A 13963-nucleotide genomic window follows, 5' to 3' on the forward strand; every position below is an offset into this window, starting at 1 on the left:
AATTGTTTTCTTTTTATCTTTTTAATTTTTTTGGAATTTTTTTGTAACTTTTAAATTTTTTGTTATTGCTTTTTTTTTCCTTCTTCCTCCATAGGTCACCAAGCCTTGAATAATGGCCGGCGATTGGCCACAAGTGAGGGCCAACCTCACCAGCCTTGAGCAATACTCGACCTTGTCGGGATTTGGCGAGGGTAGACCTCACGGGATCCAGCGAGGGTGAGCCTTGCTCGCTTGGCCGGTCGCCAACCATGTTGACCAGTGGAAAAGAAGGGAAAATTCAAAAAATGTTAATAAAAATTTGAAAAGAGTTTAAAAAATACAAAAATTGTTCATATCAATGCCCAAAATACCATGTAGGACTGCTTGGCGTTCACTTTAATAGTTACCGGCCAAAATTGGCTGGAAGAGCTATAAAGTCAAATTATCAAACGGTTTAGAACTGAATTAATATACATACAATAGGTTTAGCACTTCTTTTGGTAATTATCTCATTTGTCAGCCAGCGAATATCGATCCCACGACTGAATTGGCTTGCCATGTTAGCGAAACGAGCCAAATTTTTTGAATCCAAGATTAGGGATATTTGTACAAAAAGCTCTAAATGTATTGTGGGACGGTCAACTCAGTTCTAAATCTTTTAATTATGTCAATTTACTTGTAAATTTTTTGATGATTTATTAATTCACTTTTAAATCTTTTAATTGTGACGGTTGAGATTGCTGCTACTGTTGCTTCTTCTTTCTTCTTCCCCTCGCAAAAGAGAGGGGCGATGGATTACATCCGCGCAAGTTGAGGCACGCCGAAAGAGAAGATAATGATGAGCGACATGTCATTGGATGTTTCCTATACGACTGTCGCATAGTGCAATCAGTGACGCTGCCTATCATATGGCATATGCTTCCAAGGTCCCATCACGTTCTTGTACTTATCCGTCACATGCGAAACGTACGGAGCCCTTTCACAGCTCATACTTCGCCTAGTAATCCATTGCCGAAGTTGTGCTATTACTGATGAATAAATGGATTTTAGATCTCCACGTAGCGACCGATTTCATATTCGAGCCGATTCTCAGAATTTTTTTATTTGCATCTTATCCGATTCATGAAATTAGGGCATGTCATGAAAAGATTTATTACATACCAAAAGTTGGGTTCTCTCTTACCACCGTAAAAGATCATGTGCGCGAAAATTCATCGCATGTGACTGGACCCGATTGATTTGCATCATTGCTCGGGCGTGGAGTAGTAGTAGTGTCCGAGATCATTTGTTCGGACAAAGACGTGGGCTCGTGGAGGTACAACTGATCGGGAAAAAAAGGGGGAAGATTCTCAACCACACGTCGATGGCGGGTATCGCTCATCTCTTTCTCCTACTTCATAAGCAAACAGACACCTTTCTTGGAGTGGGAGACGACAAACTTAGTTTGGTCAAAAACGCAAAGGAAAACCTTCCTACATGTGGGCCCGGGCCGTATGAAGCCGAGCCAGGACCCCAAAAAGCAACAATGTTTGTGAGGAATCTTGATCTCACGTGTCTAACTGCCGATGATAAGCAACGCCAATCTCTGCTCCATTGTCACTCTCCTGCGCAAATTTCGTCCATAGGAAGGAAACAGTGTAACGATGGAGGGAAACAAGGAGTCATCCGACGGTAAAATGAACGGAGCATTTTGGATTGAGCCAATTATGATATATGTAATTCAGAAAATAGTTACCCACCGATCGGTGGCCAAGTTGGTTTGAATTCGGTTCCTTTCACGAGAGGTCCTAGGTTCAAAACTCCTCGGCGCCGGTGTCTTAAGTGGGGGTCGTGGTGGTGGGCTCCTGCGTTAGCCCCTCCCGAGGAATCTCGGTCATAATAAAAAAAAATAAGTTTTCGACAAAAGAAGCGGAATAACACGTTAGAAGGATGAAAGAAAGCAAATGCATGAAAAATATGTGTATATATATATCCAAGAAGTACTTGGATATTAATTGGTCTCGTTTACATTATCAAGTGTTTGGTTCTTAAACTAGAACTATCTAAGTATGGTATGATTTTGTAATCTTGCCTACCAAACTGGCACCTGATCTATCAAACGTTGGGTTGTCCTTTATGCAAGAGCTTATTGTAGGGAGTTAAATATCAATAAAGTCCTAAACTTATTGTATTTGTACCAATTCAATCATAAACTTTTCAACTGTATTAATCGAATCATAAACTTTTTGATGATTTGCCAATTAAGTCCATCTTATCAATCTTGACCGGAAATCGCCGATGTGGATATTAGCCGTCCTACGTGGCGCGACTAGCGCTAACATGGACATTTTTGGTAATATTCTGATGATTTTTTTGTTCATTTACTTTGTTTTAGTTGAGGGCCCGCAACCCTCCAATATGTTTTAAAAAGCTTAAATTATTATGTGATTCGTGTGGTTTAGTAATTAAATAGTTTGACACCCAGTTTAAAAGGGTAAGCGGGGCAAATCAGGTCTTATAAAAATTTAGATTCAGAACATTCTGTTCTAGTATTATGTAAGATTTTGATGAGATTAGTGTCAATTGTTTAAAAAAACTTAAATTATTAAATGAAAGTCGATATTTTTCTTGTGATGTACGATTGACTTATCAATAGGGGTGGCCCAATCGGGAAAGAGAAGATAAGCGACGAGTCGTTGCAAGGTTCTTTATTGGGCAATCGGTCGCACTGCCTATAACGTGCTTCGAAGGTCCCATCACGTTCTCCTAGCTATCCGTCGCATGTGAAATGTACGGATGCTTTCCCAGCTCATAACTTCACTGCCTGGTTTCCTTCCCCGACATCACATTCACCTAGTAATTAATTGTCCCAGTCGTGGGACATTGTATGTACTTAAAACTAATAACGCATCAGATAATTGCATTATATTGACTTACTGATGAATAAATGGATTTATGTTGCGTACGGGAACGTTTCTATTTCTGAGAATATATTTGAAACAGAAATATTTTTTTGTATTTTTGTTCTCGACTACAATTTTCGAGAATCGAAATGCGTTTGGCAAATATAAAAAAAAAAATATTTTTTTATCAAAAGGAAGGATTTGCAACCTGTGGCTAGCGGCGGGCGGGCGGCCGGGGTGGAGGCAAGCGAACAGCGGCGGGCGATCGGGCGGGCGGCGGGTGGAGGCAAGCGAACAGCGGGCGGCGATCGGGCGGCGGCGAACTGCGGCCGGGCGGTGGCGGCAAACGATCGAGCAGCTGCGGCCGGTGGCCGGTAGCGGTAGCCGGCGACCCGCAATCGGCGGCGACGACTGCTTCAATTCCTCGCCGACTATGGTGGGCGGTGGTGGCTTGCACAAGCTCGCTCTCGAGTTGTTTCTAAAAAGTGTTTCAAAACTCAAAAACAAGTTTTTTTGTTTCTCATTTTTGCTCCAAAAGTGTTTTTGTTTTTCAAAAATGTTTTCGGAACATTTTTTAAATAATTTTTTACCATATGCGTTTCTATTCCCAAAGTATTCTGAGAACACTTTGGGAATAAAAATACTTTTTCTAAAATGTTACCATACTGACCCTTAGACTTCTCGCGAAAATTATTGTTCGCATCTTACTTGATTCATAAATTAGCGTTTTTTTTTTCTTTCGTGAGAGCATGTAAGAAAAATTATCCAAAAGTCATATGTTTATTGTATTTTTACAAATTCAGTCCTAAATATTTTAATTTTATCAATTGAGTCCATCCAGTCAATATTGATGGAAAATTGCTAACGTGGACACCGATCTTCTTATATGACATGGCCAACGATGACGTTGACATTTTTTAAAATAATATGCTAATGTTTTTTTTCGAATTTTATTTATTTATTCTTCTTTTTTGTTTTTACAATTGTATCGGCGACCAACATGGCCACGGATGGTCAGCCGACAACCTCGTCCACCACTATTGTTAAAAAAAAAAAAAGAAAAGAGAAATAAAAAATATAAAAATTAAAAAAAATTAAAGTATTATTAAAAAATTTCCCCGTGAGCGTCGGTCGAGTCCATGCTAACGATTTTCGATCAAAATTGTTCAGATGAACTTAATTGCCAACACGTGAAAAGATGTAGGACTCAATTGGCAAAATTAAAATATTTAGTACTGAACTTATAAAAATGCAAAAAGGTTTAGGATTTTTTTGGGATAATTTTCTCAAATCGCACATGTAGTAGGATCTGGCGCATGCCATGGTGGACCAATTGATTTGAATGATTGCTTGGTGTGGCATAGTAGTGTAGAGATCATCGTTCCGAGAGAAAACGTGTGCTCGTGGGCGTGCAAATGATGAGGAAAAGGGCAAATAAAAAAGAGCAATGCTTGGCCCACCCACCCATGACGTGGTTGGTTGAGAGCGTGTCCTTCTTCGTTCACGTTGAGGGTTCGAAATTCCTAATCGTGTTTCGTGATTTAAGTGAGGGGCCCTGGTGGTGGGTTGTTGGGCTAATCTCTTCCGAGGTATAGTCGTGAGGGTAAGCCGTACGGATCCTCGGATATCAAAAAAAAAAAAAAAAAGGAGCAATGCTTACATTGTTCAGCGATTCTCAACCACACGCTGATGCCAAAGTATCGCTCGCCTCTTTCTCCAACTTGATGTGCAAGCAGACAATCCTTGACATCTCTATTGGTCAGTTGAGTGACATTTGATAATTAGTCTTGCTTGCCCACTTGACGCAACAAAGTTCAGTCATACATTGAACCCGTCCTACTTGTGGGCGTATAAAGCTAAGCTGGCAATAAACAAATGATATATATAAAGCAACGCCAATTTTTTCTCCATTGTATGATGATGGATACAACAAAGCCAAAAAAGAAAACCTCTCTACGGTAAAGAAGTCGGAGAAAGGGTGAGAGGTCCGCCATTCACGGTGTCCCTCCGCTGTCGGCAATGTCGCTCGCAATGGCCGGTCTTGCAGGAGGCATCGCCGGCGACAGCAACTCCAATTATTGGAGCTTCTGTTTGGTTAGGCATGAGATGTGGGAAGGTGGTCCTCTCTCGTCAAGCTTTCTTTCCAATATTTAGTCCGACAGAATGATTGACCCAGCATTTTGGATGAAACCAATCACAACACATGTAATTACAAAAATGGTTTCTGGGAAAGGAAGCGGAAAAATACTTTAAAAGAACGAAAGGAAGCGAATGTACGAAAAATATATCAAAATATTACGATTCTAATTAATTATTATATCCTCTATATCGATCAAGATTATAAATTCTATGCTAAATCGGTAAGCAATATCAACGTGTTAATTTCTTTTATGTTGTCAATGGTGGTTCTTAAAGGATAACTCGCTATATTTGATGTGACATTTGAAATCTCACCTACCAAACCAGTACTTGATTATGAAACTACCGATCGTTCTCTCTATAAGAGTTTGTCGCGATTAGCATAATTATAACTTAAGATAGGGTCTCCGATTAATCAATCAAACAAGGCTGAAAAGTGAAAACCCCAACCTGACTTTGACTACTTGCGCATACTATTTTGTTATCCCTTCAATTTACAAAATATAAACCCTCGGGGTTGACGGAGTTGGCCGGGGAGCCAGAAGATGTTCGGTCCAAGAAGTGGTCGCTTGCTCCCATCTCATCGTCACCGGTTGCCCGGAGGCCCGAAAGAATTATCACAAGTAGGAGACGAACATGGTTTGCCAAGTGATTCTCCTTTTACACGACATATCCGTCCACCACCCCCAATAATGTGGACCCTCGATTCAGATTTCACTCTCTTTTCCCCATCAGATATCAGAAAATATCTGCCACATAAGAAAGAAAGAAAAGGAATAAATGTGCTGAAAATTTTAAAATTTTTGAAAAATATAATTAAGTCTTAAAATTTATCAAGTCAGTGAAATCAAATTCTTATGTTGATTGCACTTTTGAAAATCTTATGACTTAATTGCACTTTTTGACAAGTTTTGCGGCTTGCGTTGCACTTTTTGAAAATTTCAGGACTCAATTACACATTCGTGATAAGTTTTAGAATTTTCAATATACTTATCTTTAAAGAAAGCATCCACGAATAGTTTGGACAATAAGGTGCAGGTCGCTTCATCATTTATCAGCTCGTATGGAAAGTTCTATGCTTGGATAATAATGGTGAATCTGGTTAATTTGAGCGGCGGATTTAAGATCAAATTTGATTTGACCAGAGTAATTTGTGCGCTTACTAACCGAAAAATGATGTTGTCCCCTTTGGCGATGCTTAACAAGATGATGTATGTACTCCATTATGCAAAAAGGGAGTCTAAGTCACATAGCAATTGAAATTTTTTTTGGTTATTTTAACTTTTTCACCATTTAAACAAGACGAGTCATAATTTATCTTTACAAAATTAGCTTTGATTTTCTATATCCACCTCATTAATCTAATTAATGAATTTTCCTTCGTCCCATCCTACTTGGACATCAAAATAGCGGGATAATTATTCAAAAAGTCCTAAATTCATCATACGGTTTTTAATTCAATCTTAAAATTTTTAATTTACCAATTTAGTCCTTCCGATTTATAAAACTTTCTTGTCGCACCATCATGTCGTTGTGATTGGACTGTGAATTCCTTGGCTAGAAATCATCACCCGCACCATATGAGAAACCTCACCCCCTCTAAAAAGCTCCACAGAGATTTACCCTTTTGCCCTTTCATTAGCGGACCTAATTGGCCTAATTGTCCAATCAATGACTGTCATGAGACGTTCATTGACGCTTAAAAAAGGGTTAATTAGCATAAGTGCATGGTGACGATGTCTAGAGAACCCGATGACATTTTTTTATTTTTGGTCGAACTCAATGACATTTCACCTCCCATAAATTGGCCTCACCAACCCGTACATGATAACAGTAGGTCTTGCCGCTCGTTGGTTCTTCTCACAGGGATGTGATAGTCATGTGCTTGGGAAAATTATCCAATCAATCATAAATCCATTTAATTTTAAACTTTTTAATTTCGCTAATTTAATCTTAAATGTTTTTACACGAAATATCAATATAATCGTTCCAGCAATTTTCGTCGGTAATTCTTATGGACCATAACCACGGAAAGCGACCCGACATTCTTAGAACTACATATTTTCCTTTCACAGTTGTTTACATAAGAACAAAAAAATTGCCAACTTCTCATCGATTCTGCACTCAATCAATCAATCGTGATTGGTCAATCGAAAGCAATGCATCAACTAGACTACGGGCATCGACATCTATGTCGGGAAATCCGTCGGATGCCATGGACCGATTGCTTCTATGAAGGTACAACTGATTGGGAAAACGAAAGCTTCTCATCCCCACCTACATGCGAGCCGTATAAAGACGAGCTACAAGGGACAAAACGAACAGACAAGGAAAGAGAAGGTGGTATGATGACCGTAGTGTTCGACCGGACTACGGTTTGGAGTCATTCGTAAACTGCGAACGAGTAATTGCAGTTGCCGTTCTTGTTTGGCATGATCCTGCTTGTAAATCGTGTATGGATGCACTGTCAATGTGTTAATCTCTTCATGTCATCGAAGTCGGTTCTTAAAGGACTACTCCCTAAATTTGGTATGATGTTGCGATATTACCTACCAAACAAGCACCTGATTATCGAGCTTGGTTGCCCCTAATATAAAAGTTTGTAGTGATTTGCATTACTGTAACCTAGACAAGGTCTAGGATTAATTGATCAAGCACCGGCGAAAAGCCCTTGAATTTGATTACTTTGCACATTATTTTGTTATCCCTTTGATTTATTAAAATTTATGTCTAAACCCTTGGGTGACGTAATTGGTTAGAGGGGCGGAAGATTTTCGATTCGGGAGCCAATCACCCGTTGACATCTTGTTGTCGGAAAAATTATAAAAAAAAGTCTTAAATCTATTATAATTATGACAATTTAGTTATATATATAGATTCAGTTTTAAATTTTTTATAATTATGTCAATTCAATTTATATGATCAATTTGGGCCAGCCGGTGCTATCGTGGACGTCAGCCGAACTTAGGACTAAATTGATAATTTTATGACTTTTTTTGGTAATTCTCCCTTTCGGTATCAGTGGCTGCCCAAAGGCTTGAAAGCTTGCGAGGGAATCCATATGGCCGGGTCTTCCCACTTGTCCCCATGTTACGACATATCCACCCACAACCACAATTACAGTGGACCCCCAATTCATACTCTCTCTCCTTTTCCAAATATCATAAAATATCTGCCAGAAATGTTTAAAAAAGAAAATCTATAGATTGGACGATAAACTGCAGGTCGTTTTATCATTTCCCAACATGAATGGAAAGCTCTATGCATAAATAATGGTGGTGAATCTAATTGATTCGACCATCAGATTTAGATGTATTTGATTTGAGCAGAGTAGTTTTGTGTTAGTCGATATTGTGAGATAACATACTTATTTAATCTTTATCTTGGATCACTCGTGGTAACTTATTATGTACAAAGAAAATCTACGTCACATAACAATCGAAATTCTTTTTACGAGTCAATTTTACCTTGTCACCATATAAACAAAACAAATCCTAATTAATAAACTAGGACTTTTGCCTTTCTTGAGACCTCCTGCAAGTCTCAAATCCGTTTTCTTCGTTCAAAATTGAAATAACGGACAAATAATACGTGTCGTTTATCCGACGGCTTGTTGTACATTAACGGTCGAGACGGCGTTGGTGCACTACCCCGTGACTCAAAATCGCCGTTGCTAACAACTAGGGGTGTCGCCATGAAGCCGGCTTTGATTCTCCCTCTCCATATCAACCTCATTTTTCCTCGTCAATGAATCATTGCCCTTTTGTCTCCTCCTGCTTGCACATCGAAACAGCAGACAAGACACCTCTCTCCCATTCAAGAAACAGCTTCATTGAAACTCAAGTAGGAGTCGATTACGTTTATGTCAGACACCATCATGTCCGGAGGTCCAATTGCGAATCTTTCGGCTGGTAATCACCGCCACCAGATGGATATAACAAAAGAAAAAGAAAAAAAAAAAAACTCCTTTCCCTCTTCAAAAGCTCCAAGAAGAAGGTCCCCCTCGGATTAACCCCTTTTTTCCCTGTCATTAGCGGACTATATTAACCTAATTGTTTCAATCAATTACTATCGCGGGACTTTCAGATGGAGGCCATCACATCTTTTTGAGAAGAACCAATGAGTGGCAAGAACTGCTGTTAGTGGCAGATCTAACCATAATTTTGCAAACACTTCATGTTCCTTTTCAATGGCAAATCATACATTATACATGTGGTGTTGATCCGTTTGCTAAAAGTTTAAGCTTTTGAGATAAACCGGTTTGTCTGACTCTGTGTGTGAGCTCGAGCATGGACTTAAATCACTACAATCGGTTTCATCCTTCTCACCTGCCCCTTTTTATTTTCTTACTCTCCTTGTTTTCTTGGGCCCACTTGCTTGTTTGATATGGCTTAATGGTACTAGATGCCACCCGTTAGTGTGACACGGAATAGAAGTACAAATACAAGGGGAAAATTGGAATACGATGCGAAATGACACGCTTAATTTTTCATATCGATACGAGCCAACATGTTTTCATGGTAATTCAATTATTTGGCATGTAGAATCAAAATCAAGGTATTTCAAACTCACATTAATTGAGGCGAATCACGAACACAATGGCGACATGCCAACACAAATTGCCGGCCCTCTCAATTATGTCCCCGTCTGGTGTTGCTTGTAAAGACCGGCTTAGATGCGTGGGGTTTTAAGTAATGTTTGTGCTTGTAATTTTGGGTCATTTTCGAATGGTTTATGCTTTAAAGATAATCGATTTGTCCGTAGAGAGAATTCTCGTTTGATTGATATTATTTCGCTGCATACGATGATTAAGTAAATTTGAGACTTATGGTATGGACTATGGAGGTCATATCTAGAGTGTTGCTAGCATTTTGAGATAAGCTCTGTTTATTTTATAAAAACTAAATAATTTGAAAATTGATTATATTACTTGAAGTAATTAGTTAATACAGTAAATTTCGTCGCAAGAAAGTTGATCATTATTTCCTTGGAGGCTTCTAATGGACCAAAACCCTAGAAAGCGACCCGGCCATCCTCAGCCCCACATAAATTGATGTCAAGTTGCAATTTTACAGCTAGTTGAAACTTGACAGGAGGCCAATTACATTACCACCAATATAAATGTAGAGCATTAACTAATCATTATCTTTGCCGAGTCTATAATCTTGTAAGTAAGCATTTGGCACACTGTAATTAATTGCAACTAACCTCTTGGCACTTAGTCATATGTAGCAATCATGCCCTTTAATGATACGACGAGTACATGGCCCTGACATGCAATTATTGATGCAAAAAATTTGATAAACTCCTAGTTATTATGAAGAAGTGACAAATTGGGTGTATAAAGATTACGTAGTCGGAACAACTGACAATTAGAAGGGAATCGATAACTCTCCAATAAAATTACCGGCAGAAAATGTGAGTTATTGACAAGAAATTTCATCGCGATGGAAGCCATCGACACCAACCTATAACTACAAAGTAGCATGTTTTTAGATATGTAACTTCTTGTAATTGCTGATAGGAAGAGGAAGTAATTTGTTCTTTCAAGTTCAACAATTGTTATGTGTAATTGCGAGGGTTATAAATACCCAAGGGTATTCGTTGTAAAAGATTAAGAACTCAGCTTTCTTCTACAATTTTTTTTTTTTATCTATACTTTCCTGCAATTTACATCAGTGGCAACTATTGTTTGTAGCGTTCGTCCTTTTAAGTTTCTTTTCATTTATCTTGTTGTCCAACATTAATAAATGACCATCTACAACTTTTGTCGATTCGTCGAACCATTCATATTCTCGAAGAATATTCATCAAGGACGTCGTTATATATTGGAGTGGTCCATATAGATGATTTGTCCTAGTATCTCTATTGATTTATTAATTTGTTAGGATAAGCTACTCAAACTATGTAGACTATGTGATGTGCTAGGTTTGGTTTTATGAGATCATTGTGTCCCCATGTTGCCCATTATTCTTAGAAGGTATAATTAGAGTTTGGAATTACTCCTCTCTTCTTCGCCCAAAAAGATAGAAAGGCGTAATTTAGATATTCAACAAAACATCAATTTTTATTTGTTAAGTCGATTAATAACCAATTAACAGAAGATGATGATTTACAAGGTATAACCTTTTACGGTAATATGCTTAACAAAGGATTAGTCAATTTTCTATGCAAAAAGCTAGACTTGCCAAAATGAGTCATAGACTCGTTTCTTAACTTATATTCGATGAGTTTTTTTTTTTGTTATATTAAATAGATGGGTCATGAACGAGTTTAAAATGGTAAGGCTCAAATTAATATGTGTGTTAAATGAGTTGACAGACTTAACCCACCTTTATGACTCTCGTCTTCACTAGATCTCGAGTTCACTTGCTTCGTACTCTTACTTTAGCTTTGATATGAATTTTTCTAGGGCTTGCAATATGTGCCGAGTTGAGTATGATTTGTGTATAAGCCACTAAATTTGTATTAAATGGAAATGTCACATAGGTTAAATGTATCAATTTGGGACGGATCATTTTCAATCCGATCTGTACAGTTGTTTTGGTACTGCTGGACCGTACTTCCCACATGCTACCTTCCCACTCCCCAGGTGTCGCCCCACAGCGTCTTCCTGTATATATGCCCAGCGCATTCGCTTCGCCTCATCCCTAACCCCAAAACACCAGATCGCCACATCCGCCATTACTCCCCATTACCCCAAAAAAGCTCGAGCACATCCTTTGCATGGCCGTTGGATTGCTGTCCCACACCGTGTCCGACCTCTGTCTCGGGAAGCCCGCGCTGAGGTCGCTCCCCGCCACTGCCACCCTCGGCGACGCCCTCTCCGCCCTCAGGAGCTCCGGCGAGACCTGCCTCAGCGTCTGGAGCTGCGACCACTCCTCGGGCGATGCGGCCGCGCCCGAAGCCGAGCTCGGTTGCAGGTGCGTCGGGAAAGTTTGCATGGTGGACGTGATTTGCTACCTCTGCGAGGACGGCCGCCTCTCCTCGCCTTCCTCTGCTCTGAAGGCTCCTCTCACTGCGATCCTGCCCAACATTCCAGGTCTTGTCATTCATGTCGACCCTTCTTCCAGGTAGCTTTTTGTCTCTTTTCTTTTTGGCTTGTGTCTCGGGATTTTCCTCTGCTGTTACGTTTCGTGCGAGCTTTAGTCGGTCCTTCAATTGACTCTTCCGTCACTTAAAGTTTACTGACTTTTCTGTACAAATCATTCTCATTTTTGGAGACAGTGTGTTTGTGCATTTTTACCAAAAAAGTGTGTCTTGTCTGTACAATCTATGCTGAATTCAGGTCAGTGTCAAAAGAATTCTCCAGAAATTCGAGTTTTTGCATATGACACGCGTCTGTCCTCCGTCGCCCGTCGCTTGTCTCGGGCTCGCGTCGTTTCATTGCAGCTCAGAATGCACTTCACCCTGAAATTGAAACAGAGTTCTCTGTTTTTAAACAAGAATGAAGAGTCTAATCGTGCGAAGTGAAAGCTTGACGTCTCGTTAAATCAAATTTTGAGCCAAATTTGATATGTTGAGAACCCATTTGTCTGATTAATGTTTCGGAGATGATCCGTTCTGTGCTTCTTCGTGTTTCAGCTTGTTAGAAGCGATTGATCTCATACTGCAAGGAGCACAAAATCTAGTGGTGCCAATCGTAACCAGATTTGCCACCAAAACGAGACGGAAACAGCACCAGAAACCTTCGCCGACGCCGACTCTGCACCACGGCCGGGAGTTCTGCTGGCTCACGCAGGAAGACGTCGTCCGCTTCCTCCTCAACTCCATCGGAGTCTTCTCTCCGCTCCCCGCCTTGTCGATTGACGATCTGGGCATCGTCAGTGCCGACGTTCTGGTCGCGGACTACCATTCCCCTGCCTCCTCCGCCGTCGGAGCGATTGCCAGCTCCCTCGCCGACCAGACCTCCGTCGCCGTCGTCGACGGGAACGGAGTCCTGATCGGCGAGATATCCCCTTTCGCGCTCGCCTCCTGCGACGAGACCGCCGCGGCCGCCGTCGCGACGCTCTCCTGCGGCGATCTACTGGCGTACATCGACTGCGGAGGCCCGCCGGAGGAGCTCGTGAGGACGGTGAAGGCGAGGCTGGAGGAGCGTGGTCTCCAAGCTACGGTCAACGAGCTCGCGATTTCTTCAAGCAACTCAAACCCCTCGTCGCCGTCGTCGGACGAGGATACCGTGACGTCTCCAACGAGCGTGCTGCTGCTGCGGAAGCTGGGGAGGTGCAACAGCCGCTCGTTCAGCTACTCGTCTCGGCTGGTGAGGAGGTCGGAGGCCATCGTGTGCAACCGGAAGAGCTCGCTGGTGGCGGTGATGGTTCAGGCGATCGCGCACCGGGTGAACTACGTGTGGGTGATCGAGGAGGACTGTAGCTTGATCGGGATCGTCACCTTCTACCACATGCTTGAAGTGCTGAAGGAGCATTTGGAGAATTTGGCTTGAAGAAGCCTGTAGAAACAACAAAAAGGTTCCTTTTTTATTATTTTTTGTTCCTGTGCTTGAGCTTATCTCTCATTACTCACGGGATGTCTGAGAGAGATGTCATAAGATATCTGGGAAGTGCAAGTGAGCTTTTTGACCTTTTCGTGGCTTTTTCAATCATTTGAGAGGAAGGGACAAAGAAAGTTAGGCCTTTGATTTGTATGATTATGGCTAAGTGTGTTTTGCTTTTCCTGTTGGGATGGACCCAACTTCTGCTTTTCATCAATGCTTTTTGGACTTTGGATAAAATTTGTTGGGAGTGTCGATTTGGACAAAGGACGGATAAGGAGATTCTGCCCCTTGGCCCATGATTTTATGATCCGGTTTGAGATCGTGCTCATGTGTAGAGTAGGCAAATGAGGTGGTAAGGTCGATTTTGGATTTGGGGAGAAACAAAGAAGAGCAAAGTGCATCCCGGGTCTACGGCGCAATGAATCACCATCATGTGCAGTCATGTGGCCTCCTGGTTGTCCTTTGTGGG

At 40.9% G+C, this 13963-nt stretch overlaps 1 protein-coding gene across 1 annotated transcript; it reads left to right on the forward strand.

The window, feature by feature from the left end:
- Window positions 1-11649: 11649 nt before the first annotated feature.
- LOC115729027 (CBS domain-containing protein CBSX5-like) lies at window positions 11650-13708 on the forward strand. The gene is made up of 2 exons (XM_030659453.2): window positions 11650-12073; window positions 12585-13708. The coding sequence occupies exons 1-2, from the start codon at window positions 11727-11729 to the stop codon at window positions 13441-13443; spliced, it is 1206 nt and encodes a 401-aa protein (XP_030515313.1). The 5' UTR covers window positions 11650-11726; the 3' UTR covers window positions 13444-13708.
- Window positions 13709-13963: the final 255 nt, after the last annotated feature.

This window comes from Rhodamnia argentea, chromosome 2, assembly GCF_020921035.1.
Source record: "Rhodamnia argentea isolate NSW1041297 chromosome 2, ASM2092103v1, whole genome shotgun sequence".
Lineage (NCBI taxonomy): Eukaryota > Viridiplantae > Streptophyta > Magnoliopsida > Myrtales > Myrtaceae > Rhodamnia > Rhodamnia argentea.